General features: G+C 39.7%; 1 protein-coding gene across 1 annotated transcript in view; it reads left to right on the plus strand.

The window, feature by feature from the left end:
• Positions 1–27,717, plus strand: part of KIAA0319 (KIAA0319 ortholog) — a 126,742-nt gene that overhangs the window by 88,520 nt on the left and 10,505 nt on the right. The window contains exons 11-19 of the mRNA XM_020986843.2: positions 1,283–1,406; positions 5,915–6,047; positions 7,050–7,198; positions 8,733–8,884; positions 14,222–14,360; positions 16,881–17,040; positions 19,393–19,535; positions 21,268–21,390; positions 24,080–24,170. Coding sequence (XP_020842502.1) covers positions 1,283–1,406; positions 5,915–6,047; positions 7,050–7,198; positions 8,733–8,884; positions 14,222–14,360; positions 16,881–17,040; positions 19,393–19,535; positions 21,268–21,390; positions 24,080–24,170 — 1,214 coding nt within the window. The remainder of the gene's footprint in view (positions 1–1,282; positions 1,407–5,914; positions 6,048–7,049; positions 7,199–8,732; positions 8,885–14,221; positions 14,361–16,880; positions 17,041–19,392; positions 19,536–21,267; positions 21,391–24,079; positions 24,171–27,717) is intronic.

A 27,717-nucleotide genomic window follows, 5' to 3' on the forward strand; every position in this document is an offset into this window, starting at 1 on the left:
TAATGGTAGCACATTACAGGGACCCTCTGTGGAAGATTCACAGAAAGATATGGACAAAAGCTATATAGAAAGAGAAGGTACAGACAGGTAGTAATCTGTATTGTTGGAGAGATCAAGTGTTGAAGTCAGCATCAAGAAAAGATATTTTATTGAATCATAGAAGGTTCCAGATCATCTAGTTGAACCATAGAACTAATTTTACAGACAAGGAAACAGGTTCAAACAGGTTACACAGATTCAGAGACAGAGATCTAGAGTCAAGGGCAAATACATCACAGACTGAGACATGGAGATATATATGTATAGAAACAAAGAAACTCTGAGACAGAATGACAGAGAAACAGACTGAGAGATGTAGACACTTAAGGACTAAAACACAGATGAAAGATGGAAGTATACACAAGAAATGAAGAGGAAATATAGACAAACTATTATGGTAGAAAGAGTGCTGGATTTAAAAATCTGTGTTTCAATTTCAGATTTCAGATGCCATAATTAGTACTAACTATCTGTGTGACCCTGGGCAAGTCACTATGCCTTTTTTTGACCTCAGTTTCTTGATCTATAAAATGAGGGAATTGTACTAAATAATCATTAAAGCGTTCTTATTAGCTCTAAAAGTCCATAAACTATGAACCTCTTGGTTCTGTTTTTCAAATATTTGCAGGGGAAACTTGAGGCAGTTAGTTGCTGTAGTGGATACTCAGGATGACCTGAGTTCAAATCCTGCCTCAGACACTTACTAGATGTGTGACCCTACTCAAGTCACTTAGCTTCTGTCAGCCTCAGTTTCTTCATTTGTAAAATGGCAACAATAATAGCATTTTCCTTATACTGCTGTGAGAATTGAAAGAGGTAATGTATGAAAAGCACTTTGCAGCCCTTAAAACTTTATATAAATGTTAGCTATTATTAAGGGAAATAAAGAAATTATAATGGGAGTTAAACATTCAGATAGTGTAAATATTTCATAATAATCTGACATTTAGATGGGAGAATTGCTATTACCAACAGAAGAGATAAACATCTATTAAAGCTAAAGGTGGCCATTTTAATTATTTTAGCTCAAATGAATAACATGCTGCCTCTGAGAATTTCTGCTGCTTTGGATTTTCGTCCTCAATTCCCTGAAGACATACAAACATTCCTTGCTTGAGCAAAATATCTTTATTAAGTCTCTCAGTTTTGCAAAATGTCATATTTTCTCATTAGGCCCTCTATGCATATTGTCTATAATCCTATGTTTGTCTTTTCTTTCTTTTTTTAATTGTCAAATGCCCAGGGAGTGAGAACACCGTACCTTCAGTTGTCTGCTATGCAGGAAGGAGATTATACATTTCAGCTGATGATCACAGATTCATCAAGACAGCAATCCACTGCTGAGGTCACTGTGATTGTCCAGCCTGGTAGGTGAGAATGGGAATACTTTGAGCCTGTTGACTCTGAGCAGAAAGGAATTCGTCCTGAATCTCTGAGTTGGGATTGAATTGAGACAGCAGACATTGGGGCCTGAATTAAAAGGAGTTTTTGCCTTTAGGTCCAGAGTCCCATTATAATTTTAATTTCCAAACCCTGGGATGAAATATCACAGTGTAGTCATCCTCAAGGTCACTCCAATTTCAGATTTCACCTGTAATGAGGAGGTTAGACTGCATGGCCTCTAGAGTATCTCTTAGCTCAAAGTCTAGAATCCTCTGATATGGACATAGATATCTTACTCTTCTGCCTCAGTGATACAGGCATTTCTTAGGAGGGTCTTTTTAGGACACTGTGTCCAGACACTCAGATGTCTGGTGGCCAGGTAGAAGTAGATTGACTTTATAATTTAGCTTCTTGTTTGTAATTAGGTTTCTGAGGACCATCACCTTACTGATATCTGGAATTATACTTCCTCTTCCATCCTAGAGCCCCAAGGTCAGCTGAGCCCGTCAATATTCTGTAGTATAATTTTACTTTTGGTGCTTCTTAATGAATGGCCTGTTGCTGGAGGAAACTGTGCCTTGCCTTCTGATGTCCTAAGAAAGTACCCAACCTATATCTAACTAACATGCCTAGGGAAATATAGCTCCCTTATTCTTTCCTCTGCTGCTTTTTGGAAAGACGCTAAATAGGAGAGTCATAATGATGACAACGACAGCGACAGCTGGCGTTTACGTAGTACTTTGGTATTGGTTGTTGTCCTTCATTCTCGAAAAGGACCGAAATGACATCACTATGCTAGAGTCAAGGTACCACGTGTCCAACTGTGGCTCATCAGACCAGTGAGAGCTCGGAATGTTCTACCATAGATTGGACACAAAGAATCCAGGTGAACATTTGGGGTGGATTCTCTACATTTGCACATCTCACATTTCTTTTGTGCTGTTTCAATTCTGCTTTGCTTATAGAGCACAGCACCTTCTCTGATGTGGGCATGCCATGCTGAGTGGTCCTGTGCCAGTGTTTCCCATGGCACACAATCAATTCCAAAGTTATTTTCTTTTCTCCAGAGTCCTTAAGAGAAACCTTGAGAGTGTCCTCGTATCGCTTCTTCTGACACCATGTGAATGCTTGCCCTGTGTGAGTTCTCCATAAAATAGTCTTTTTGGCAAGCATATGTTTGGCATTTGAACAATGTTCGCCAGCCCATTGGAGTTGTGCTCTCTGCAGTACAGTTTGAATGCTTGGTAGTTTAGTTCAAGAAAGGACCTCAGTGTCTGGTATCTTATCCTGCCAGGTGATCTTCAGAATCTTCCTAAGATAATTCAAATGAAAGCGATTCAGTTTCTTGGCATGGTGCTGGTATACTGTCCAGGTTTCACAGGCATACAACAATGAGGTCAGCACGTGGTGCTGCAGACCTTCATTTTGGTAGTCAATCTAACACTTCTCTCCCATACTTTCCTTGGAGCCTCCTAAACACTGAGCTAGCTCTGGCAATGCATGTGTCAACCTCATTATCAATGTGTACTTCCCAGGAAAGTACACTACCAAGGTAAGTGAACTGATCCACAGCATTCAAAACTTCTCCATTTGCTGTGATTGATGGTTCCACATATGGATGGTGTGGTGGTGGCTGATGGAACACCTGTGTTTTTGAGGCCCTTTGAGGCGCGCCCCCCCCCCAGGCTCTTGGGAGCTGGGCAGTGGCATCTGTGGCCCTCTCCCAAGAAAGACACTCAAGAGTGGGAGGGAGCCTAAAGAGAAAGATGGGGAAAGAATGACACTAGAAGGCAGTTTTTGGTGGGCCTGTGAGGCTTCTTCTTCCTCCTCATTCCTTGCTCATTTCATAGCACTTTAAGCACTTTACAAATATTATGTCAGTCTTCCATCTTTCTCTATATCATGTTTTAGCCCTTGAGTGTCTGTGTTTTTGTCTTTCTGTTTTTTCATTTGTCATTCCATCTCGGTTTCCTCATTTCTACATGTACTGTCAATAGGCAGTCACATCTTCATGAAATGTATGTGAAAACTAGGTTTATTACAAGAGAAATAAGCACTCATGTGGAACCCACAGAGTTCACAATCCATACAGAAGTTTGCAGGTTTATGACAGTACAACAAAGGGAAGAGGAAGCACAAATCTCCACCTAAACGGCCATGACATAGGAGGGGGAAAAGGACAAAACCCCTTCCAAAGGAGAGGAGCAAGGCCAATGGCAAAAGCTGCATTCTTTTCCCTTGGGAACTGCTAGACTATGAAGACATGATGGTCTGCTTATCCACAAGGGTCCCAGCTGCATAGGCCTAGTGCAGACCGTCTAGTGCCTATCTTGACTGCCAGGGACATACAGGGAGTCCAGTTGGGAGGCAAACAATACATTATATCAGCTTGGGGCAGGGTGAGGCTTTTATCCTTGCCATATTCAAGGCCTCCAGCATACTCTGGGTCCAGTGCTTCTGGAAAACATGGCAACTCAAAAAGACAAGTTCAAGGGATCCCGTAACAGTACGTATCTCTACATCTCAGTCTATGATTGTATCTGACTTTAATGCTAGGTTTCTGTCTCTCTGAATCTAAATACAAATATTATTATCTTACTTTATCCTTATAATAACCCTGGGAGGTAGGTGATATCCCCATTTTACAAAGGAGGAAACTGGGGTAAATAGAAGTTGTGACTTGCCCAGTCACACATCTATTAAGTGATTGAAGATGGATTTGAATGTAGGGTCTGCCTGACTCCAAGTCCAAGACTGTAGCCACTGTGCCATCTGGTAGCTCTGTAAGAGCTACCTCTACATTTCTTAAATGCCTTAACTTATAATGCCCCAACTGCTCTGCTGACTTAAATGGCATCTGTAGCTTTTTATTCTAGAGAAAGAAAGGGAATCTGTGCCACAGCTCTTACTTCCACTGGTGTTTTCTTGGTGAATTGAAAGGAAAGGAGAATTCTTACCTTACAGCACAGAAACCAAGATGCAGAAAAACTAAAATCTGCTGACCTGTCCTAGACAGAAAAGGACACAATCCCACTGCAGCCCAGTATTCACTAGTTCACCTGATGACCAGTTGGACTCTCTAGTACTTCCTTGGTGACAGCATATTTTACATGATACGTTTGGTTGCTACTGTGGGCCATTTCAGTAATCTGCATAGTAGCTATATATCTAGTCACAAATGTTGTGGTAGATATGGTAGCTTGTGTCATCTGTTATATGAAAACTGTAGCAAATATTCTTGGCCTACAGGCAACAGCTGGGCATTTCATTTAGAGCTTGGGTATGGTTGTGCAGAAATCTCAATAAGCCACTCAGAAAGAATCCTGTGAATTCTAGGAACTTTTATTCATTCATTTATTCAATTAATTCATTCATTTATTTAAAAAATCATTTAAATTTTTATTTAAATTAAAATTTAAATGATTGAAATCTAAAAAATTATTTAAAAGTCAAAAATAACTTTTGGCTCTATGTTAGACTCATTACCTCTACCCTTGTTTGAACTCTCCCTGGTGACAAAGAAAGCGAATTTTGCCAAATATCCAATACAGAAACTTTTTTTGACAATGTATGTAATGTCCCATCCTTGTAATATGTTTATAACCTTCATAAACTAGCCCCTTCCTACCTTTCCAGCCTTCTTACACCTTATTCCTCAACACATACTCTTTGATCCAGTGACCCTGGCCCTCTGACTCTTCCCCAAACAAGACACTCCATCTCTCAGCTCAGAGCATTTTCTCTGGCTGTTCTCCATGCCTGGAATGTTCAACCTCCTCCACTCTGCCTCCTGACCTCTCTAGTTTCCTTTAAATCCCAGCTAAAATCCTATCTTTTACTGGAAGCCTTTCCTGGATAGGGTGCTGGGCCTGGAGTTAGGAAGATTTGTCTTCCTGCGTTCAAATACCTCCTCAGACACTTACTAGCTGTGTGACCCTGGGTAAGTCACTTAACTCTGTTTGCCTTGATTCCCTCATCTGTAAAATGAGCTGGGGAAAGAAATGGCATCTGCCAGGATCTTTGAACAGAAAACCACAAATGGGGTCATGAAAAATTGGACAGGACTGAAAATGACTGAACAACAACAAAATTCACTAAACCCTCTTAATTCAAATATCTTTCCTCCGTTAATTATTTCCTATTTATCCTGAATACAGCTTGATTTGTATGTATTTATTATATGTTGTATCCCCCATTAGATTGTAAGCCCTTGAGGGCAGGGACTTTCTTTTGCTTCCTATTATATCCTTAGTATTTAGCACAGTATCTGGCACATAGTAAGACTTAATAAATGTTGATTGATTTTTTAAAAATCTATTCTGCAGGATCTTCATCATTTTTCACATGAAACTGTGTCTTAGTGGTTCTGAGGGTCCAATTACTATGTGACTTGATGTAAATGAATTCAGAACAAACATTTAAAAAAGAATCCGAGCATTGATAATATAATTTAAAAAGTGCTCATTTTCACATTCTGGTTTTGTTATTGTAGAAAACAATAGTCCTCCTGTAGCTGTGGCTGGCCCAGACAAAGAGCTGATATTCCCTGTGGAAAGTATGGTCCTTGATGGAAGCAGAAGTACTGATGACCAAGGCATCATTTTCTATCACTGGGAAAATATCAGGTAGCAAATCACTCTAGTATCATTGCAAAAAAAAAAAAAACAACCCATATGAGGTTATGAAGAGTCAGACATGACCAAACAACTCTTTCCCCAAATCTATGCTCCCCTTTCCTGATCCTTGCACAAATCCTTATTGAGTTTATTGTATTTTAGACCAAATTGCATGTGTATGTCTGTGCGTTGTGTTCAACTCTCTAGCCAGTTGAGATACAAGCAAAGATACTGGAGTGGTTTGCTATTTCCTCCTCCAGTGGATTAAATAAACAGAGGTTAAGTGACTTGCCCAGGGCCACATAACTAATGAGTGTCTGAGGCTGGCTTTGAATGCCTTCCTGACTCCAGGCACAGTGTTTATCCACTGAACCACCTAGAGGCCTCCAACAGCAGGGTAAATTAACGTCCTTCTTGGTCTTTGGTACAACAGACTATAATGACTGATTGGATAACTGAGAATATGGGAGATAATAGTACATACCATTCTAACCTTGACCTAAAAAAAAAACTGTAGACTTGGGGATTGAAAGGGGAACTTTGAGATCATGTAATCCAATGCCCTCCTTTATAAATGAGGAAACTGAGTCTCAAAGTGACTTGCCCAAGATCACAGAACTAATGAGTGGCAAAGCCAGGACTAGTACCCAGAATGTCCGGCTCCACACCTTATATTCTCATTAATTTTCTTGTTTTTATTTAAATGAGAAGTTAGAAATAGTATGCAAGTCTTGTTATCCAAATGGCAGATCATTTTACTAACTTATCAATATGTACCTTATTCCCAGGAATCCAACAGAGCCTGATAAAAGGTCCTCAGGGCTGATAAATCTTGCAATGTAGAATTCATGCCACCATATTCTTTCAGTCTAAGCCCATCGTGAATTCTCTAGCTAATGCAGATTCCTACTGAAAAATAAGATTGTTCAAAAGGATGTAGATAATAATGCCTGGCAGAATCAAAGCTGCATGTGGTAATTTCCACCCGCAACCCTTGCTGTTTTCTTCCAGTGGCCCAAGTGCTGTGGAAATGGAAAACATCGACAAAGCTGTAGCCACAGTCACTGGGTTGCAGGTTGGCACCTACCACTTCCGACTGACAGTGAAGGATCGCCAGGGCTTGAGCAGCATGGCTACCCTCTCCGTGGCTGTCAGGGAGGGTAAGCGGAGGTGTTTCTTTACCTTTGGCCCTAAACATTGGACTGATGCATGTGATCATCGCGGGTGTGGGAGGTGGGAGTCTCCATCTGCTTCTTAGGCTTCCAAGGGAATTTGAAAAATAACAACAACAAACCAAGTTCCAGTCCTCAAATTCACAGGGAATTTGATATTATAGGAAGACTTGCTTGTTATAGGAAGACACTGGTAGAATAACAAGACAAAGATCATTAATCTAGAGCTGGCAGGGACCTCAGAGGTTTTCCTATCTATCACTTTACAGATGAGAAAACCGAGGCCCAGGGAAACTGAGTGCTGTGCACAAAGTCACACAGGTATATGATGTTTTAAAAGGAAGGACATATGCAAGAACTCTTCTTGGGTACAGTTCAAAGACAAGTTCATCCTGAGGAGGAAAATTAGCCTTGAGCTCTATTCTCTTTTCCTCAGTATTTCCTCAGTATTTCCCCAACCTTCTAGGGCTCAGGGGGATTTGCTGCCTCCCTGTTCTTCCTTAGCGTTCAACTCACTAAGCAGTTTTACCTTCACCCTCCCCTGACACACATTTTGGAGTCTGAGTTCCCATTTTCACAGGGGCTTACTGACAGTCAATAAGTCAGTCATTCAATAAGCATTTATTAAGCACCTACTGTGTGTCAGGCACTATGCTAAAAACTAGGGATATAAAGACATGCAAGTGAAGTGTTCATCAGAACTTACATGGAGGAGTATATCTTATTCTGGGTCCCATGTTTTGGGAGGGACAAAGAGAAGCCAATGCCTATTCACATGAGTGCAACCAAGAAAGTGAGGGACCAGGAGAGACAAGGTCATGCAAAGAATGACTGTTGGAGCTGGAGACAGCTCAGAGAGGAGAAAACTTAACGGTTATATAATATAATGTAATCATTGTCTTCAGAAAGCTGAAGCCAAGACAGTGGGTAAGATTTCCAGAGAAGCAGATTTAGGTAGCTAGGTGGTAGAGTAGACCTGGAATCTGGAAGACCTGAGTTTAAATCCAAATTTAGACCCCAACTACCTGTGTGACCCTGGACAAGTCATTTAACCTCATTAGCCTCAGTTTCCTCAGCTGTAAAATGTGGATAATAAGAGCACTTACCTCTCAGGGTTGTTGTGAGGTTTAATGAGATAATATTTGTAAAGTTCTTAGCACAGTGCCCAGCACAGGGTAGGTGCTATATAAATGATAGCTATCATCATTATTATTATTATTAGCTAGTATTTAGCTAATGGAAGGAATAGCTTCCGAATAATGAGAACTGTTCAAAAGTGGAATCAGCTGCCTAAGGAGGTAATGGGTTCCTTATCACTGAAGGTCGTCTGTGGAGGCTGAGTGACCACTTGATATTTCATAGAGGGGATTCTTATACACTATAGCTTTTGTACATCTTATATCTATAGAACTGAGAAATAAATTAACCATGGATTTTTAATATGCTCTATATGGTCATCATTTCCATCACCAGTGTTTTGAATGAAAATGTTTTTGCTTCCATTTTATTCCATGTGACTTAGAAAACAACAATCCTCCTAGAGCTCGGGCTGGTGGCAGACATGTTCTTGTGCTTCCCAATAATTCCATTTCTCTGGATGGTTCAAGGTCTACTGATGACCAAGGAATTGTGTCTTATCTGTGGATCCGGGATGGTCAAAGTCCAGCAGCTGGAGTAAGTATTTGAGTCATCCTTTGATAATGTCATGTGGCATGGCAAAGCCTTTGTGAATTTACTTTCATTAGGGCAGCCAAACTTATTGAGCATGAATAGCCTGGCAAATGCAGGTGGAAGGATTATTTGATTAAAGAGAAAAGTAATGTAATATAATAGAAATAACATTGCAATTGGAATCAGAAGGCCTGAATTTGAATAGTGGAGCTGACATTTACCAGTTATATGACTTTGAGTAAGACATTTAATCTTTCTGAGCCTAAAATTCCTCATCTGTAGAATGAAGATACAATATTATGCTATCTACTTCACAGAGTTGTTATGAGTGCTTATTAAACTAAGTGCTATATGTGAATTATTATTGCCCTGGTTCTTCAAAAGATCTGGAATTTCTTCATTGTGAGTATTCCTCCCACAGATGCAGATCACAACCCCTCCATACCTTAGTAGATAGTTGCATGAGTTGCTAATGACAAAGAAGAAAACATCATTACCTGCTGGCCAGCAGTTTGCTGATAACAGAGAACTATAACAAGGCTGGGGTACATAGGATTTTTACCTAGGCACAGCATAATGTTAGATGGTGCCAAATTGGCCCCATGGGCACAGGATGAGCAGATGTGAGTCATGCTCAGGAAGGTGAAGGGAAAAGGGTAGGTCAGATAACATGCTAGACTCTGCTCCCCCACTAGGATCTGGAAAAGTCAGGGCCAGACATTTCTTCTGCCTTTAGGTATACCCTGACTCCAACATTGGGTATCTGGGCACAGTAAAGTAGAGAAAAGTGTGGAGTTGTCCAATTTCAAAGCAGTAGCCTCCAGCAAGTTCTGCCATTTTGGGTACTAGCCTCCCTCCCTCTGATGGATCCTTGGCACTCCAGATGCCTTAGCCTTAAGCCTTTTTGCCTAGAGGTCCTGGATCCTTCTCTTTTGTTTCCAGGTCTCTTGGAGAGAAAGAGAGATACTGGGATTGTTACAGACAATAGGAGAATACCATATTGCCTAAGACTTTTTAGTCTCTTCCATTCCCTTTCACCAACATACATGCTGGGGGGCCAGGAGGAGTCTGCTTAGGCTCTCTTCTATTTGGTCTTGGTCAAATCAGCAGGTAAGCTTCTGGTTCCACTGCCTTTCTGTCATGGTGGAAGGTCTCAATCATTTGCCAGCCCCTGACTGGGGCTTGGACTCATCCAACATCAGTATGAATAGAGAGAGATGGATGGCCAAGGTCCAACCTGTAGGTGCATAGGAATAGTGGTAGTAGATCAGAGAAAAGGGTGGTGAGTGAGGGTGTCATATTGCCCACTCTCATGCCTGCTATTCTAGCTGGACTTGCATGACTTAATTGGCACATAATTAACAAAAACAATTCTTTAAAATAGGAAGCTATCCTAGGCTCTTTTATTTTTTAAGACAATGTCCCAGAAAAAAAGGCATTTACTCTCATTGCCTTCCCTTCTCTTATTCACTCCTCAACCCTTACAATCCTGGCTTCCAAGAGAAGCTAGATCTGTTCTATAGAGATCACTCAAGAGAAACTGTTCTCTTCAATGCTACCAAGGTATAGCTTAACTGATCCAACAACCTTTTCTCAGTCATTATCTTTCTTGATATCTCCGAAGCCTTAAACACACTATCTCTCCATCTGGATATTTTCTTCTTGGCTTTTGTGACATTGTTTTCTCCTGGATTTTTTTATAGTCTCCTTTGCTATATCATTATCCATCATCTGCTTGTTAACAGTGGGTGTCCCCCAAGGCTCTGTCCTGGGTCTTCTCTTTATATAACCCCTGTGAAGATTAAAAAAATTTGAGAGACATAGTTTCTGGGTAATTTACTAATTTTATTAATAAGGCCAGCACATTATTAATAAAAAGATGGTCATTTGGCTGTCTCTTTCTTAGACTCAAGACAATCATGTCAGTGGACTCACTGTTCATATACTCTTCAAAGAGTAGGTGTTCCTGAGGAGTGGCAATCAATTCTGATTGGATAATACAATGGAAGGTGAGCTATATTAAAATGAAGGGCTGAGAATGACTTTATGTTACCCAGGACAAAGAAATTGTCTCTACACTTAGATGATAGCCCAGCCTTGGGCTCTCCAAACCAAAGGATCAATCTTTACCCATGCTTGATTGAATGGAATTCACTTGAGATTAGAGATTCCTTGTAGGGTTGGTTGGGTCAGATAGAGAAGTTTAACTCGACCTCTAGAGACTGAGGTCTTGAAAGTAGAAAAGAAAGGAGAATCATTAGTTTTTAATAATCATTTCTCTCACCTCCCTCTCTGTGATCTCATCAGCTTCCATGGGTTAAATGATTATTTCTTTGCAGATGACTTCCAGATCTATAAATCCAGTCCTCATCCTTTTCCTGAACATCTATAGCATGTCAGCAATTGCCCATTGTGTATCTCCAACTAGGTATTCCACAGATATCTCAAACTCAATGTGTACAAAGTGGAACTCATTATCTTTTTCCTCTATACCATCACCCCTTCCCCAACCCCCCTTTATTTCTATTGAGGGCACTGCCCTGCTTGTAGCCACTGAGGGTCACAACCTTAGAGCCATCCTTTACTCTTCCTTCTCTCCTTTATCTGTGATTATAGCAGATAATCCATAATCTTCTTGAAGATTATATTTCCATAGTGTCTCCCATCTATCCCATTCTCTGCACAAAATGGCCACCACTCTAGTTCATGGCCTTGTCACCTCTCATCAGGACTATTGAAGTAACCTGCTGATTGGATTCCCAGTTTCCAGTCTCCAATCTCTCCAGTCTATCAAAATAATTTCCTTAACATCTCAATCTGACCATGTGACTCTCCTGCTCAAGAATCTTTAGTTGCCCCAGGATAAAATAAAGCTCCTAAGTTTAGCATTTAGAAAAAAAAGTTATTTACGCCTTCTGTTTTGGTGACATACTGGAGAGAGTGTTGGACTTGGAGTCAGGAATACCTGACTTTGAATCTTCCTTCTGCCACTTACCAATTGTATGGTCCTAGGAAAGTCACTTAAACTCTCTTAGCTCCAGCTTCAGCTTCCTCATATGTAAAATGGCAATAATAATAGCGTCTACCTCACAGGATTGTTGTGAGGATCAAATAGGAATATTTATGTGTGTGTATGTGCGTGTGTGTACATATATATGTATATATGTATGTGTATATATGTGTGTAGATAGATAGCTTGGAGTCAGGAAGACACCCTCTTTACGAGTTCAAATCCAGCCTCAAACACTAGCTGTGTGACTGTGGGCAAGTCACTTAACCCTGTTTGCCTCAGTTTCCTCATCTGTAAAATGAACTGGAAAAGGAAATGGCAAACCACTCCAGTATCTTTGCCAAGAAAACCCCATATGGGGTCAGGAAGAGTTGGACATGACTGAAAAATGATTAAACAACAACGAAATCTATTTACATGTTATAAACATGGAACAGGTATGACCATTGAGGATTCTTGAATGGGAGGGTCATATGGTTAGACTTGGACTTTAGGGAGTTTTTTTGGACAGCAGAGTTGAGAGACTGGAAGCTGGGACTTCAATTAGCAATTTACTTTACTAGTCCCAGTGAAAGGTGATGAAGACCTGAGTTAGAGTGGTGGCATTAATGTGGAAAGGAGGGAGCAGATGTGGGAGATGTTATGGAAACAGAATCTTCGAGGCTGGCAGTTCATCCAATATATCAAGTAAGGGAGAAGGAAGAGTCAAGGATGACTTTAAAGCTGTAAGTTCTTTGTGGGGAAGGACTGTTCTTCCAGGGCCTAGCAGAGTACCTTACACATACCAGGCACTTAATAAATGGTTTTTGCTTGGATTATAGTAGATTATAAACTACTGGATGATCCAAAGGAGTGAGCCCTGTTCCCGGCCTCATGCAAGGGCCCAGGATCTCTGTCTTCTTTTCACCAACTGCTGCCACTAAAAGTAACTTTTCTGCTTCTTGCTTCAGATAGAAAAATTCTAATTATGATTCCAGGTGGATGAACCTCTGCTAGTCTGGCCATCAGCTGACTGATGCAGTTCAGCACTGGAGCCATTTCAGCATGGTAGAATTTACCAGCAAATATACAGATTTAAAAGAAGGGGAGTATTTTTCTCACTATTCCTAATTTAAAAACATTGGAATCCTGCCTCACTTCCTTTCCTGGCAAAACTCTGGATGGTGTAGGAACTTCAGAATGCTATCTTTGCAGCCAAGGCAGAGGATATAAAATTGGCATCACGCTCTTCAATTCTTCCCAGTCATCGTTGGTTAGATTATGAGTTCTTTGAAGGCAAGGACTGTCTTTTGCCTTCTTAATGCTTAGCAAACACAATGGGTGCTTAATAAATGTTTATTCAATGATTGAGCATCCAGGGGTGTGTGTGTGTGTGTGTGTGTGTGTGTGTGTGTGTGTGTGTGTGTGTGTTTGTGTGGTCTCTGTTTATCATCACATCATACCTGAAAGGCCAAGCCAATGAAGGGATATCATCATTCTGTTTTCCCAGATGGGGAATCTGAGGTAAAAAGAAGGGAGCAATTTGTCTGAAGTCTCTCAGTCATTGGCAAAGTCAGTATTAGAGCGTAGGTCTTCTGCCTCCCAGCTGAACCATTCTACATGAGATTCCATCTCTGGGGCTTTAGATTTAATTAGATCATGACTTTTGTTCCAACTTGGGGTTGAGAGATACATAGTTAAGTCCTCTGAATTTTACTTAAAGGAGGATTATAATAGTAAAGGGTTTTTGAATAATGATGCTGTGCATTTAGTCAGTTCTTTAAACCTTTCAAAGGGTTGCTGAACTCATGCTTGATGGAGTGTTATTTTCTTAAATAGAACTTTCCATGGGGTACCTTTTTGATTGCTTCTGAAATGTAATGTGACTGCTCTTCTTACAAGTGGGTACTTTCTATTTGAGATAACAAAAGCTTTCTAACTAAGCATTGAGCTTGCAGTCAAAATACCCGAGTACAAGCTTTGGCTTCAATTCTTGCCAACTGTGTGACCTTTGGGAAAGTAGTTCTTTCCCCACACAAATTTTAAGCAAAAGTATTCATAAGGAAAGTGCTATCCAAATGTAAGCTGCTATGATTATTGTGTCTGCATGCCTGCTGGCACACTACTGGGATTCTCTGTACCCTGACTCCTCAGGACAGAGAAGAGTGTCTCTGCACATTTGGTTTCAGGAGAGGCCTCTAGAATCTCCAGATAACTCTTTAAAAGAAATGACACTTTATACATGGCAATGCTATAGGAAAGGATGAGGAGCCAAAGCCTTGATAAAGAGACTCTAATTAGTCAGGAATTACTATTAATAAATAATGTACTGAATTGCATGTGTTTTCTAGGATGTAATCCATGGCTCAGACCACAGTGCATCTCTGCAGCTCATCAATCTGGTGGAAGGAGTCTATACTTTCCACTTGAAAGTCACAGACCTCCAAGGAGACTCTGACATTGATACTGCTACAGTGGAAGTGCAGCCTGGTATGACCATCACCCTCAAGTTGTCTGTTTCTTTGGGATCTGTTATGCAAATTTCTAATTTATGTGGTCCACCTTTGGGTTTCTTTCCAATTTAGTAACCAATTTTGTGGTTGTTGCTTTGGTCTGGATTTATGATTTCATCTGTGAGGGACCTCCCACCAACAATGCAGTTCCACACCTGTTCTGCATAATTGCTTAGGGCATTAAGAGGTTAAGTCTTGTCTCAAGAGTGTGTGAATCATTGTCACTTGTCATTGGCAGGACATGAACCCAGGTCTTCATAACTCTGAGGTCTGACTGTCTATCCCAGGGTTAATGCTGCCTGTCTTAGCAACTTCTAATTGGGAAATCACTTGTTATGAAAAAGTGGCTTCTCTTTTTCATTTTACCTTATTTTTTCTCTTCACCTCCCCTCATTAGGAAGAAGGTAGAAAAAAGAGAAATAAAACCTTTGTAAGAAATGTGCATAATCAAGCAAAAACATTGCCACATTGGCCATGTAAAAATGTAGTTCTTGTTCTTTAGCTTGAGACTATCACTTGTCTGTCCGGAGGTGGGCAGCATTTATCATTGTGAGTGTTCCAGAAACGTGGTTGGTTATGCATTCATCAGAGTTGGGTTTTTTGTTTGTTTGTTTGGTTTTGTTTTAGGTTAAGTGACTTGCCCAAGGTCACACAGCTAGTAAGTTTCAAGTGTCTGAGGCTGGACTTGAACTCAGGTCCTCCTGACTCTAAGGCCAGAGCTCTATCCACTGTGCCACCTAGCTGCTCCTGGAATTGTTTTTTTTTTTAATTTGATTTGATTTTATTTTCAGTTCTAAATTCTGTCTGTCACAGTCTCCTCCCACCCACCCATTGAGAAAATAAGAAAAACAAAATGTATTACAAATATAGTCAAGCAAAACGAATTCCTGCATTAGGCTTGTCACACACATACTTTATTCTACACTCTGATCCATCACTTCTCTCTTTGGAGGTGGCCATCCTGTTTCATCTCCAGTCCTCTAGAATCATGTTGGGCCACTGCCTTGCTCGTGGTTTCTAAGTCTTTCAGAGTTGTCTGTCTATTGCTGTTATTGCATGAATTGTTCTGCTTCTGCTCACTTCACTCTGTATCAGTTCATATAAGGCTTCCCAGGTTTCTTTGAAACCTTTCCTTTCATCATTTCTTATGGCACAGCAATGTACCATATAACAATTTGTTTAGCCATTCTCCAATTGACAGGTATCCCCTTAGTTTCCCCCTTTTTTCCCCACATTTTTGTACATGTGTATCATCTTCCTCTTTCTTTGCTCTCTTTGGGGTATAGGTCTGGTAGTCGTATTGCCAAGTCAAAGGGTAAGCACAAGTTAGTGACTTTTGGAACATAATTCCAAATTGCTTTCCAGAATGGCTATACCAATTCAGAGTTCTACCAGCAGTGTGTTAGTGTGCTTGTTTTCCTCCAGCTATTCCATTGTTGGTTATTTTAGGGGGTCATCTTTGCTAATCAAATGGGTATAAGGTAGAATTTCAGAATTGTTTCAATGTGCATTTCTCTAATTATTATTGATTTGGAGTATTTTTTAATATGTATTGATAGCTTGGATTTTTTTCCTTTTAAAATTGCTTGTTCATATCTTTTTATCTCTTATCATTTGGGGAGGGTTCTCTTTTTTTTTTTTTTTGCAAGGCAATTGGAATTAAGTGACTTGACCAGGATCACATAGCTAGGAAGTGTTACATTTCTAAGGCCACATTTGAACTCAGGTTCTCCTGCCTCCAGGGCTAGTGGTGTATCCACTGCGCCACCTAGCTGCCCCAAGGGTTCTCCTTTTTAACAAAGCTATTATTATATTAATGTATTATATTATATTAACAAAGAAAATAGTCTGAGTTGTGTAGCATTTTAGCAGCCCTACTCAAGAATGTCCTCCCCTGATAGCATGAAAGTAGTTTCTCTTTTTTTATATTACTGCTCAGAAGCAATGGGAGACCTCAGTGAAATAAAAAAAGCTGATTACAAATGAATGTTGCTGTATATTGCTAATCAAAATGATACAGTGCAGCTTTAATTCTTATGCTTCATTCCTTTTAAAGAACTAAAGGCCAGGTTGGATGTCTTTCATAAATAGACCAGCATGTTCTCACAATGCCAAGTCATTAGGCAGAGTTGTGGGGGGAGTCAAATCACTGCTTCTCTGCTTTATGGAAAAGAACAAGGACTATGTGCTGGGTCAGAGGCCATAAGGCAGAAATCTGATGGGCTTTGGGGATGGATCCAAGTGGATTTATGTACTATATTGTGGTAGAGAACCATCAGAAAGGACTCATAAACAGTGCTTTTAATGGTCAAACTTGCAGGAATAAGAGGCATGAATGGAGGAGAGGGTGAAGACCCTGTTTCTTTGAGTCCTCACTCCTAAACATGGAAGTCATACAACAGATTCCAAACCTCTGCTACACCCAAAGTATCCATATTGTTCCAGATATACCTACATATTTTCCAAGCGGAAATTCTATGCCTTCTTTTTTCCCCAGACCCTAAAAAGACTGGCCTAGTAGAGCTGATACTGCAGGTGGAAGTTGGACAACTTACCGAGCTACAGAAGGACATGCTTGTGAGGCAGCTGGCAGTGCTGCTGAATGTACTAGACTCTGATATCAGGATACAAAAGATCCAGGCTCATTCAGATATCAGGTATGAAGTGGCATGCATGCCCGAGGTAGGTACTTGTACAGGGTACCTGACCAGCTTCCTGTGCTGTCCATGTGTTGGCCCAGCAAGAAGCTACATGGAGATTTCTTTAGGGTAGGGGTTCTTAACCTTTTTTGTATCATCTGGCCATCTAGTCCTCTCATTTTAAAGATGGAGGACACTGAACCCCAGGGAAGTGAAGGGACTTGTCTGGAGTCACATGGTAAGTAAGGGAGCCAGGGTTTGAATTCAGATCCTCTGGTGTCCAATCCGAAGTTCTTCCTATGTATGAAATGTTGTGCTAACTATTGGGCATACAAAAATGAAAAATGGCATTATCTCTGTCCTCTGTTTATAATCCAGTGGAGGAGCAAAAAAGCATTCAGATAAACAAGCAGGACAAAGGGCATAACATGGAAGGGGAAATCATTTTCAAAGGAGAGATTTCAATAGGTGCAGATGTAGGAGGAGCGTGGTTGGTCTGGTGATGGGGTACAACTTTGAATGAATACACAGAGTCTAGAGAGCACAGTTTGGAATCAGGGAATAGTGGGTAGTCCATTTTGTTTGGAATGTGGAATTCTTGGAGGAAAATAGTGTACAATAAGGCTAGATTAGGAAGATTAATTTTGAAGCTACATGAAAGATGGGATTAGAGAGATGGAGGGACTGACTACAGGAATGAAGTCCAGTTCTGAAGTTATCATAATAGTGTAGGTAAATGATGATGAAGCCAGGATTGTGGCAACGTGATTAGCATTAAAGGAGATAGATATGAAAGACAATACAGAGAGAGAGTTGACAGAATTTGGTACCTTGTGAGATGCAAGCAATGAAGAGCAGAGGAAAAAGTGAAAAGATAACTCTGAGGTTTAGGTCCTGGATGAGACTGGAAGCAATGATACATCTAACAAAACTGACAGGAGGGACAGGTTCTGTTGGGAAAATTATGAGTCAGCTCATTCAGGCTCCAAACCACACTCATCTTTGAAATGAATTTTAGATAAGATAATCTCCCTTCTAATTCTAATACCAGGCTATTTGACTCAAAATGATATAGAAATTTGGATTATTATTATTATTCAATAGAAATAATCCTGGGACAAGTCATTCTCCTGTTATTATTTTATGTTTAATCTCCTATAGACTATTGCAAAGGTGGCTAAAAGACCTGATGAGATAACAATGTATACATTTAGAAGGGAATAAAAATCTTCTAAATTTATAAAGAGAGGGTGAGGGAATAGGATGGGAGGGTATAGAAAAGTGTCTAGACTAATGGGAATGGCATAAAGAGGGAACAACATATATATTTGGAAGGTTACAAAAGTCTTCTAAATTCAGATAGGAACAAGAGGGCAAAGGGAAAGGTTGGTGGGAGGGAGAGAGGTTAAAGGAGGGATCCTTGTGTGTGGGGGGTAAGTTAAGTAATAGGAGGGCAAGGTAGCAGGTAGAAATAAAGTAGAGGAGTCAGGAGGGATAGGAGATAAACATAAAATAAGGATCAGGAGTAGAATTTATTAGGGGAAAAAAAGGCAGGGGTAGTAGTCATGATCTCAGCGTTAAAGCTAAAATAGATTTAGTCAAAAGAGAAAAATAGGGAAACTACACTATATGTCAGCCATATTAATCAATATTATTTTAGACTATTTAAAGTAACTAGACAGTATAAGATTGGAATATTGCTGCACTGGAGGAAATGATGAGTTGATAGATTTAGAAAAATATGGAAAGACTTAGATTTATGAAGGAAGATGTTATCTACCTTCAGAGAAACAGAGCACAAACAAGTATAGTACATTCTTACATAGATGCATATGAATATATATATGTATGTATGATTATAGATATCTATGTATATGTATGTAAGTATATGTGTGTATGTGTTTGTGTGTGTAGCTGCACTTAACTGCCGCCTTCTTGGGGAAGGGGGGGGAAGAAGGAGGAAAAAAAGAACAAAGTAAAAAGTGCATAGCAGAGAACAAAATAAAATGTACAAGGAAGTAAAGAAAAGATGGACAGCTCTGAATACAATGTGTAGTATTTATTATATAGGCTTTCTTGAAATGGAAATTTATTGCTTTATATTTTCAATCCTCTCATGTTCTGCTGTGCACATGGCAATGTTTTTTTTTTCTTATTGTACTTAAGTTTAAAATAAAAAAAATTACCAAAAAAAAGTATGACATGAATAAAGCGCCAAATTATCAGTTGCTTTGTTCATGTAAAAGCATACGGATACTGGGTCTGTAAAACAACAAAGTTTTAAAGCTCCTACTTTCAAAGTCTATCGATAAGTTCAAGGGGAAAGACTACTTGTTTGATGTGAGAATATCCTCCTTGTCTCCTCTGCAGCACTGTGGTCATATTCTATGTGCAGAGTGGGCAGCCTCTCAGAGTCATCCAGGCTGTTGAGGTGGCCCGGACTTTGCATTCTCAGCTCTTAAAGGAAAAGGCAGACTTTTTACTTTTTAAAGTCCTGCGAGTTGACACAGAAGGTAGGTCTCCTATGTGAACATTTTTGTTTCTCCTTGTAGTGTCAGACTTTCTAACCACAGAAACTTTTCACTTACACAGGAAGAGGATTAGTGTAGGTAAAAGTTTAGAGTGCCTAGTCTTAAGATGTTAAACACTGATTTTGCATTAAATTCTCTGGCAGGTTTCCTAAACAGTATAACACATGGAGACAGGCTAAGGTTTGCCAAACCTATAAATCTGAGGGAGGCTAGGATAGAATATTTATGATATGTCAGTTTTTAAAGCTACTGCTACAGAGAGTTATCATCGTTAGTTTCATCTTTGAATAGGAGGGACAGTGGTAGATAGAGGTAGATAGAGGTGTCAGGAATTAAGAAGATTGCATGTTTATATGTTGTTTGTACCTTATGCCATTAGATTAAAGAGCACAACTATAGTTCACAATTAAAGGTCTTAAGTAGTTTAGAAGTGTCCAGGTGGTTCTAACTTGCATTTTTTTTAATCATAAGTACTCTCATGTGATCCTTTTCTGGCAAAAAATTGACTTAGATTTAGTTTAACTCAATTCAGCAAACATTTATTAAACACTGACTATGTTTGCCAGCACTGTGCCATATGTGGAAGAAATAACAATAAAAATGAAACTGTCGGGGCAGCTAGCTGGTGCAGTAGACAGGGCACCGGCCCTGAAGTCAGGAGGACCTGAGTTCAAATTCAGTCTCAGACCAGATACTTGACATTTACTAGCTGTGTGACCTGGGCAAGTCACTTAACCCCAACTGCCTTGCAAAAAAAAAAAAAAAGAAACTGTCCCTGCCTTTAGGGAACTTACCTTCTACTGGTATATATCTCTCTATAGTTATCCCTCTCAGGGGTGTGGCGCCCATGTAATCTGGTGTTAAAATTTTTTAGCCTTCCCTTTGTACCAAAGAAGTCTGAATTACTATGGTATTAAAAGATAAAATATATTGACATTATATAATATTTTATATATATGTATATATATCTTTTACGCATTTCTGAGTTTCTAAACTTTTTTTTTGTGTTGTCTGCTGGTCTTTGCATGTTGTCTGCTGCTTCTGCAAAACTCCCCAAAAATTCCCGTTTAATTTCTTATGCCAAACTGTAAGATATCGAAACCATGATTGGGAAAGTTGTGATGTGAAAGGGATAACCGTAGATATGCTGGTATTTGTATTAATAGATGTCCTAGCCAACCCCTAGGACCAGTAACATTCCTAGGGGACCACCTTGCCCTTTGAATATAATACTTATTATGTTAAGGTAGCACTTGGTACTGAGGGAGCAACAAAGGACATGATAATACAATTTTGATAATGCAACATTGATTATATATTTAATTTTTTTCTGACATGCAAATCCATGAGTGAGCTTTTCAGTGGCAATGTTCAGCAGCCTTTCGATGTAATTTGCCTGATAGAATGTAAGCTCCATGAAGGCAAGGGCTATTCCTTTTTTGGCTTTGTATAATCAGCGCCTAGCAGAGTGCCTTGCACATAGTAGGTGCTTAATAGATATTTGTTCATTGATTGGTCTCAGTCGAGACAGTTGAGAATTGAAGGCACACCTTCAGCATCATAGGACATATACCAGAAGAATATCAAATCATTGCGTATTTAAGGGCCACTGTATTAGGATGCAAAAAAAGTAAAATATGAGGACTTTTGCCCCTGAGGAACTCAAGATCTCTCTCTGCTGTGGTAACTATTACCTCTCCCATTCTGCTCCCAGTTTGCCATTTGAAATGTTCTGGCCATGGCCACTGTGATCCCATTACCAAGCGCTGCATCTGCTACCAGTTGTGGATGGAAAACTTGATCCGGAGCTACCTCAGTGATGGAGAAAGCAATTGTGGTAAGTTCGGTCGAAGTAGCCTTGCAAAGATCCTGGGTTCCTGCTGGGAAATAGTCTTCTGGATTTGCAAATGAACTCACCTCTTTTCCCAGCCTGAAGTAAATTGAGAAAACAGCCCTGTGAATCCAGCCAATTAGAACTTTCTAACAACCCACAGTGGTTTGAAAAGTACTTCCCGGGCCCTGCTTTGGCTCTGAAACGTAGAGCTCACTTGCATCTTGCCAGTGCTGACAGATGTCCTGGCCCAGTGTCTTAACTGGCTGTTATACCCCAGGGCTTGTGGCTCTGGAACCTCAAACAGAATTTGCTCCTAGGCACTAGCGGAAAAACCCAAATGCCCAAGGCCATCAATAACCTTTCCGGCTCCACCTCCACCATGCTAATTCTGTTTGGAGTTGTTCTGGAATCCAGTTATCTGCCACTCTGTAGCCCTGGAACAAGAAAAGTCACCGAAGGACAATGTGAGGGTTTGGGGGAAGGGGAGTCCAGGAGGATAGTCACATTCCTTTAGTTGATCATATGTCTGTCAGCCACAAGGCTTTAACACTGTCCAGGACTCTAACCCTAAGTGAGGGCCTGCTGCAGAGAGTTAATCAGAGGCAGAAAATGGATTGAAAAGAGAGCACTCCTTCAAGCTCTCGCAGAGGACTTGTCCTGAGCATTGGGAATTTCTGGCCTTTTAATGACAGTGCGATAGGAGTTGGAAGGAAACTGGTCAACAAGTCAGACAACCTGGAGTCTTGTCTGAACTCTGCCATTTATTAGCTGTATGGCCTGAGACAAATCTCTTCATCTCTCTGAGCCTCAGCCTCTTTATCTACGAAATGGGCATAGTCATGTTCCCTGCCCGGTCTATCTGTACCATATTGCCCTTCCCCAACACCCTCAAACTGGCTTGTGCGGGGTTGGAGTGGGTAATAGTTGGATTAAAGTCCCTATTAGAGTCCCTTCCAACACTAAAATTTTGTGTTTTTGTGAAATGTTGAGTCTTTCCTCCCCTTCACATCTACTTTGTTGCTGTTGGTAGTTTCAGTCATGTCTGATTCTTTATGACCCCATTTAAGGTTTTCTTGGCAAAGATACTGGGGTGGTTTGCCATTTTCTTCTCCAGCTCATTTGACAGTTGGGGAAACTGAGGCAAACAGGGCTAAGTGATTTGCTCAGGGTCACACAGCTTGCAAATGTCTGAGTCCAAATTTGAACTCAGGTCCTCCTGACTCCAGGCCCAGTGGTCTATCCACTGAACCACTTTAGCTATCCTCATATTTGTTGATGGTCAGTTATTTACTTTGGCAGAAAATGCCATTACAGATTATTGTGAATTCCATGCAATAACTCCCTTTGGTTTTATGGATGACTCCTTTAAATAGGTGACTTCAGAAGTTACCCATTGCCCTGGTTTAGATTGACCCAACATGACAGTCTGACAGATTGATCTTAGCTGGATTTTGTGTTGGGATCAGAATAAGACAAGAAGTCAGTCCACACTACCAAACCCAGCCACACATGGAGTGAAGCTGGCACCAGCAGAGCAGGCCAGTGGTCCAGGGAGGAAATTATCTTAAAGTAATCAGGCAAATGTATACCTTGGAAAATAAATTTGGGGATCAGATAAATAGATGGGCATAGTTTGGAGCCAGCTCAAACTAACCCACAGAGTTGATTGTTTAATTTTCAGGTGAGGATTTATTTACACCTTGGTAATCAGCAAGATACAAATCAGGGTCCGATTTATTGCTTTGTTGATTGGCATAAAATGTTATTAATAAAGTAGATTAAACTAAAAGTGTGACCTGCATTTTTTGAGAGCTTGTTGTTAAACATTTACCAGCATGCCACTGGGCTAGAGTGGACATGATAAAGGAAAGAAATTAGCATTTTAAATTCTACAATTACATTCCTATACAACCCTGTTGAAAGTATTGACTGTGGAGAAAAAGGCTAGTTGAATTCATCTCTTGTACTGGGTAGGCAGGTTGTGTTTTAGGCCTTTGTTGTTCCCCTGTATAATTTCTTTATGCCTAGAGCTTTATCTATGAACAGATGTGGAAGGAATGTGAATTGGGAAGATTCTGATCTATTGCGTGACTCAGTGTTAAGTGCACGATGCCACACAGATAGACACATGACAGCCACATTTTTCTTTCAGCTAGACCCAATAGTTTCTTTAGGACAGGGGTGGGGAACCTGTGGCTTTTCACTGTGAAATTTGGATTCAATCAAAGGGCCGCATTTGAGGACCTAGAGGGCCACATGTGTCCTCGAGGCTACAGGTTCCCCACCCCTGCTTTAGGACCCTATGGACTTCATAAATGTTTCCAGACAAGGTAATTTTTGAATTTCTCAAGGTTTTCAAACAAGTGTTCTCTGTGAGATACGTGGATGTATAACCTATCAGCAGAGGCAATGATCTTCTGGAATCACAGTTGAATTTGAATAATTTTGGGGTCCTCTGTTCTGCTTGGCATAAGAATGCCTAGCATGTGGAGACAGCAGTTTCAGTATTAATTGTGTGACCTTCAGTTCTCCTTAGACTTGTATCCCACCTCTGATGGTTCTGTGTTAGGCAGGGGAATCAACAGCATGAATCTCTGCTTGTAGTGCCTTAAAAATATTTATTCAGTGTGAAATAGCATACATCAAGTTGTTCTGCAAAGTGCAAAAACATTTTGGTTTTCTTGTTTTCCAGAATGGAGTATTTTCTACGTGACTCTGTTGGCTTTTACTCTGATTGTGATAATGGTGGGTTTTACTTGGCTCTGCATCTGCTGCTGCAAAAGGTACCTGGTTGGCACATGTATTTTTAATAAAATAAAAGACACACTGAATGTGAGATGACAGCCCTAGGGTCTTCTGCTTAGGACTTGTAAATTGCTAAACTGCTTGACAAAGGAGACAAGATAAAGTACTTTATAAACTACTTCTTTGAGGTGTCTTAATGAATTAACTCTCACCCCCCTCAATAAAACTATTCTTACAAAGGCCTCACATCTTAGAAGAGGCTAGCTAAGTTACTCTAGATCAGGAGTTTTTAACCTGGGGTCCATGAAATTATGTTTTTAAAAACATTTTGATAATATAACAGGTTTCTTTTGTGTAGTTTAAAAAACATTATTCGGAGAAGAGCTCCATAGGCTTCACCAGACTGCCAAATAGATCTATAACACAAAAAGGGATAAGAACCTTTATTCTAGGTCAAATCCTATTTTCTCTTATTTTTTTTGCCCCCTCCTCCCTAATCCTCCCAGTTCCTCTTGGTGCTCTTTAGGGCTTTGCTAACCAAGACATTCTTTAGGGTAGAGTACTAGAAATTATTATGGGTTGAAAGTTTTGATTATTTTTATCATACCTGATAAATATATGATTTACCTTTACTGCTTTTGATAAATGTAAAGTTTTAAGAGAGATCATATAGGCAAGGAAAAATTATGCCTAATGTTTTACCTTGCATCCTGTTCTCTGGAGTGGCCCCTGGGAAGCTCCTGAGGTTGTCATGACAGCAGACTAATCTCAGAATTCTTTGTCAGTCTTATTGTGAGGAGACTGAACCATCACAGGCTGACTCTGAATGCCGCGAGAACAGAGAGCACGTGGTATTTCTCCACATGAGACTGCATAACTGATTGTGCCAGATACATGTGGCCAAAATGAAGGGCTTTACCTTAAAGAAAAATTTTTTTTTAAAATTATGCTGCTACAAAACTGGCAGCACAACCAGTGTGGTACCAGTCTGTATCATACCACTAAACAATCTCGACCTAGAGCATGACTAGGCTCTCACACTTTCTGAAAGGAAAAGCTGGTACGAGAAGATCAGAACTGTCCCTCAGCCACAGGTCAAGTGTTCCCTGAACTGGATCCCACACATACCTGCTGAGATGGTTGCCATGATCTGGATTGTTTTGAAAATGCTACGGCTCTATGTTGTACAAGTCGATGAGAAAATGATGAAGTTAGTGTTTTGTTTTTACCATAGGAAGCAACATGATATGAAAGTGCTCTTTGTTGCTGTTCAGCATGTATTTGTCATGGTTTGGTTGTTGTGTGTTTGAAAAATAACACCCCCCACATGAGAAGAGCCACATGGGGCAGTTTAGTTGGTGTGTATGTTTGGAAAAGAATGATTGGTACCAATTACGCCTATCGATTAACCATATTTCCTTTCTTAGAACTGTCTTCCCAATTCCTTACTGTTCATTCATTACCTCAGTGAGCATTTATTAGGTACCTAATATGCATGGGCTAAGTTCTGGAGCTGAAAAATTGAAAAACCTAAGAGTCCCTCCCCATCAAGGAGCTTATAACCTAGTATATTTGCAGGTATGCAAATCATTGTAATAGACATTAGAATATGTTTAAATGCATAGAGTATATATATTCTATTGAGAGTAGAGACCTTGCCTTAATTAATTTTGTATATTCCTCAATGTCTAGCACAGTCACAGTAGATGAATGATGAATGGTAGTTGAATGAATGGATGGATGGATTGACAAAATGCTATTTAACAAATTGAACTTAATAAGAATTTTATTTACACACCTATTTGGTACAAGGTATTGGGTGTACAAAATCCTACTCTCTAGTGTTTATGTTCTATCTAGGGGTGAAAGGGATGTAACATGTATAAAAAAATAAGTATAATAAAAGGAAGAGTGTGATGGAGTCAAAGAAGAGATCCAGATAAGGTGCTCTAGGAATATTTGAGGAATAACAGACTATTTTTGGCTGAGTAGGTCAGGGAGGGCTTCAAGGAGAGGATGATGACTGAGTTAAGACTTGAAAGAGATAAAGATTCTGAGAGGGGGGAGATGAGAGATTTTTTATTAGTGACTAAGATAAAAGCATAGATGGTATGCTTATCAAATTTGGAAGTGACACAGAGCTATAAAATAGCTAACATTCTAGATGACAGATTCAGAATCAAAAAAGATCTTGGCAGGTTAGAGTGTTAGGTTGACTCTATTAAGATAAAATTTTATAATAACAGCTGTGAAGTCTGACCTTTGAATTAAAAAAAAACTACTTCACAAGTAGAATGATGGGAGAAGTGTGGCTGGACAGTGATTTTTTTTCTTTTTATGGGGCTTTTAGGTGACTGGAAGGTCATTATGAGTCAACAGGATAATATAGCATCCAAAAAAGAGTTAATGCAATCTAGGGCTCTATTAAGAAAAGCATAGTGTGTAGGATTCAGCAAATATCCGACTTATTTACTAGACAGAGAGAGATAGCAACTAAAAGCAACACTGGTCTAAAATATAACTCATTTGTAAAATCTTACAAAGAATGATGAAACGTTTTACTTCAGAAAACAGATGAGCAGTTGAAGGTTAATCCATTTTACAGAAATCTTAGAAAGAGATCCAACTAAGCAAAATAATCCTTAGGGTATTTAAGGAGAAAAAAAAGAGAGGACAACAAACAGAAAGAAACGGAAAAGTTCTTCAAGGATTACTACAACACACTATTTTCTCTAGTGCAGTTAGGTGGCACAGTGGATAGACTGCTGGGCCTGGAGTCAGGAAAACCTGAGTTTAAGTCTGGTCTCAGAAACTAGCTGTGTGACCCTGGGCAAGTCACTAACCCTGTTTGCCTCAGTTTCCTCATCTATAAAATGAACTGGAGAAGGAAATGGCAAACCACTCTAGTATCTTTGCCAAGAAAACCCCAAATGGGGTCATGAAGAGTCAGACATGACTAACTGACCAAACAATGACCACAAATTTTATATCTTGCAATTTTGCCTAAGTTATTGTTTCAATTAAATTTTTAGTTGACTTCTAGGATTGTCTAAGTATACCATCATATCATCTTCAGAAAGCAATTATTTAGTTCCTTTGTGTCAATTTCTTTTTCTTGTTTTATAGTTATAGATAGCATTTAAATCTAGGATTATATTAAATAGTAGTGGTGACAATGGATAATCTTGCTTCACCCCTTATCTTACTAGAAAGGCTTCTAATTCATCTACATTAATTTTAGATATATACTATAACATATTAAGGAAAAGTTAATTTATTCCTATGTTTCTTTGTGTGTGTGTGTGTGTGTGTGTGTGTGTGTGTTTTAACAGAAAAGGCTATTGTATTTTGTCAAAAGCTTTTACTTCATCTATCGATATAATCATACAATTTTACCAACCCTGAATTCCTGGTACAAATCCATCCTGGCCATACTCCATAATCTTTGTGATAACAGTGTAGTAGCCTTTTAAAATATTTAACTTAATCTTTTTTTCTGTCAGTGTTCATTAGGAGTATTATCTGTAGTTTTCTTTCTCTGTTTTGACTCTCCCTGGTTTAGATATCAAGGAATTTGGTAGGGTG

Source organism: Phascolarctos cinereus, unplaced genomic scaffold (genome assembly GCF_003287225.1).
Source record: "Phascolarctos cinereus isolate Bilbo 61053 unplaced genomic scaffold, phaCin_HiC Scaffold_4;HRSCAF=312, whole genome shotgun sequence".
Taxonomy (NCBI): domain Eukaryota; kingdom Metazoa; phylum Chordata; class Mammalia; order Diprotodontia; family Phascolarctidae; genus Phascolarctos; species Phascolarctos cinereus.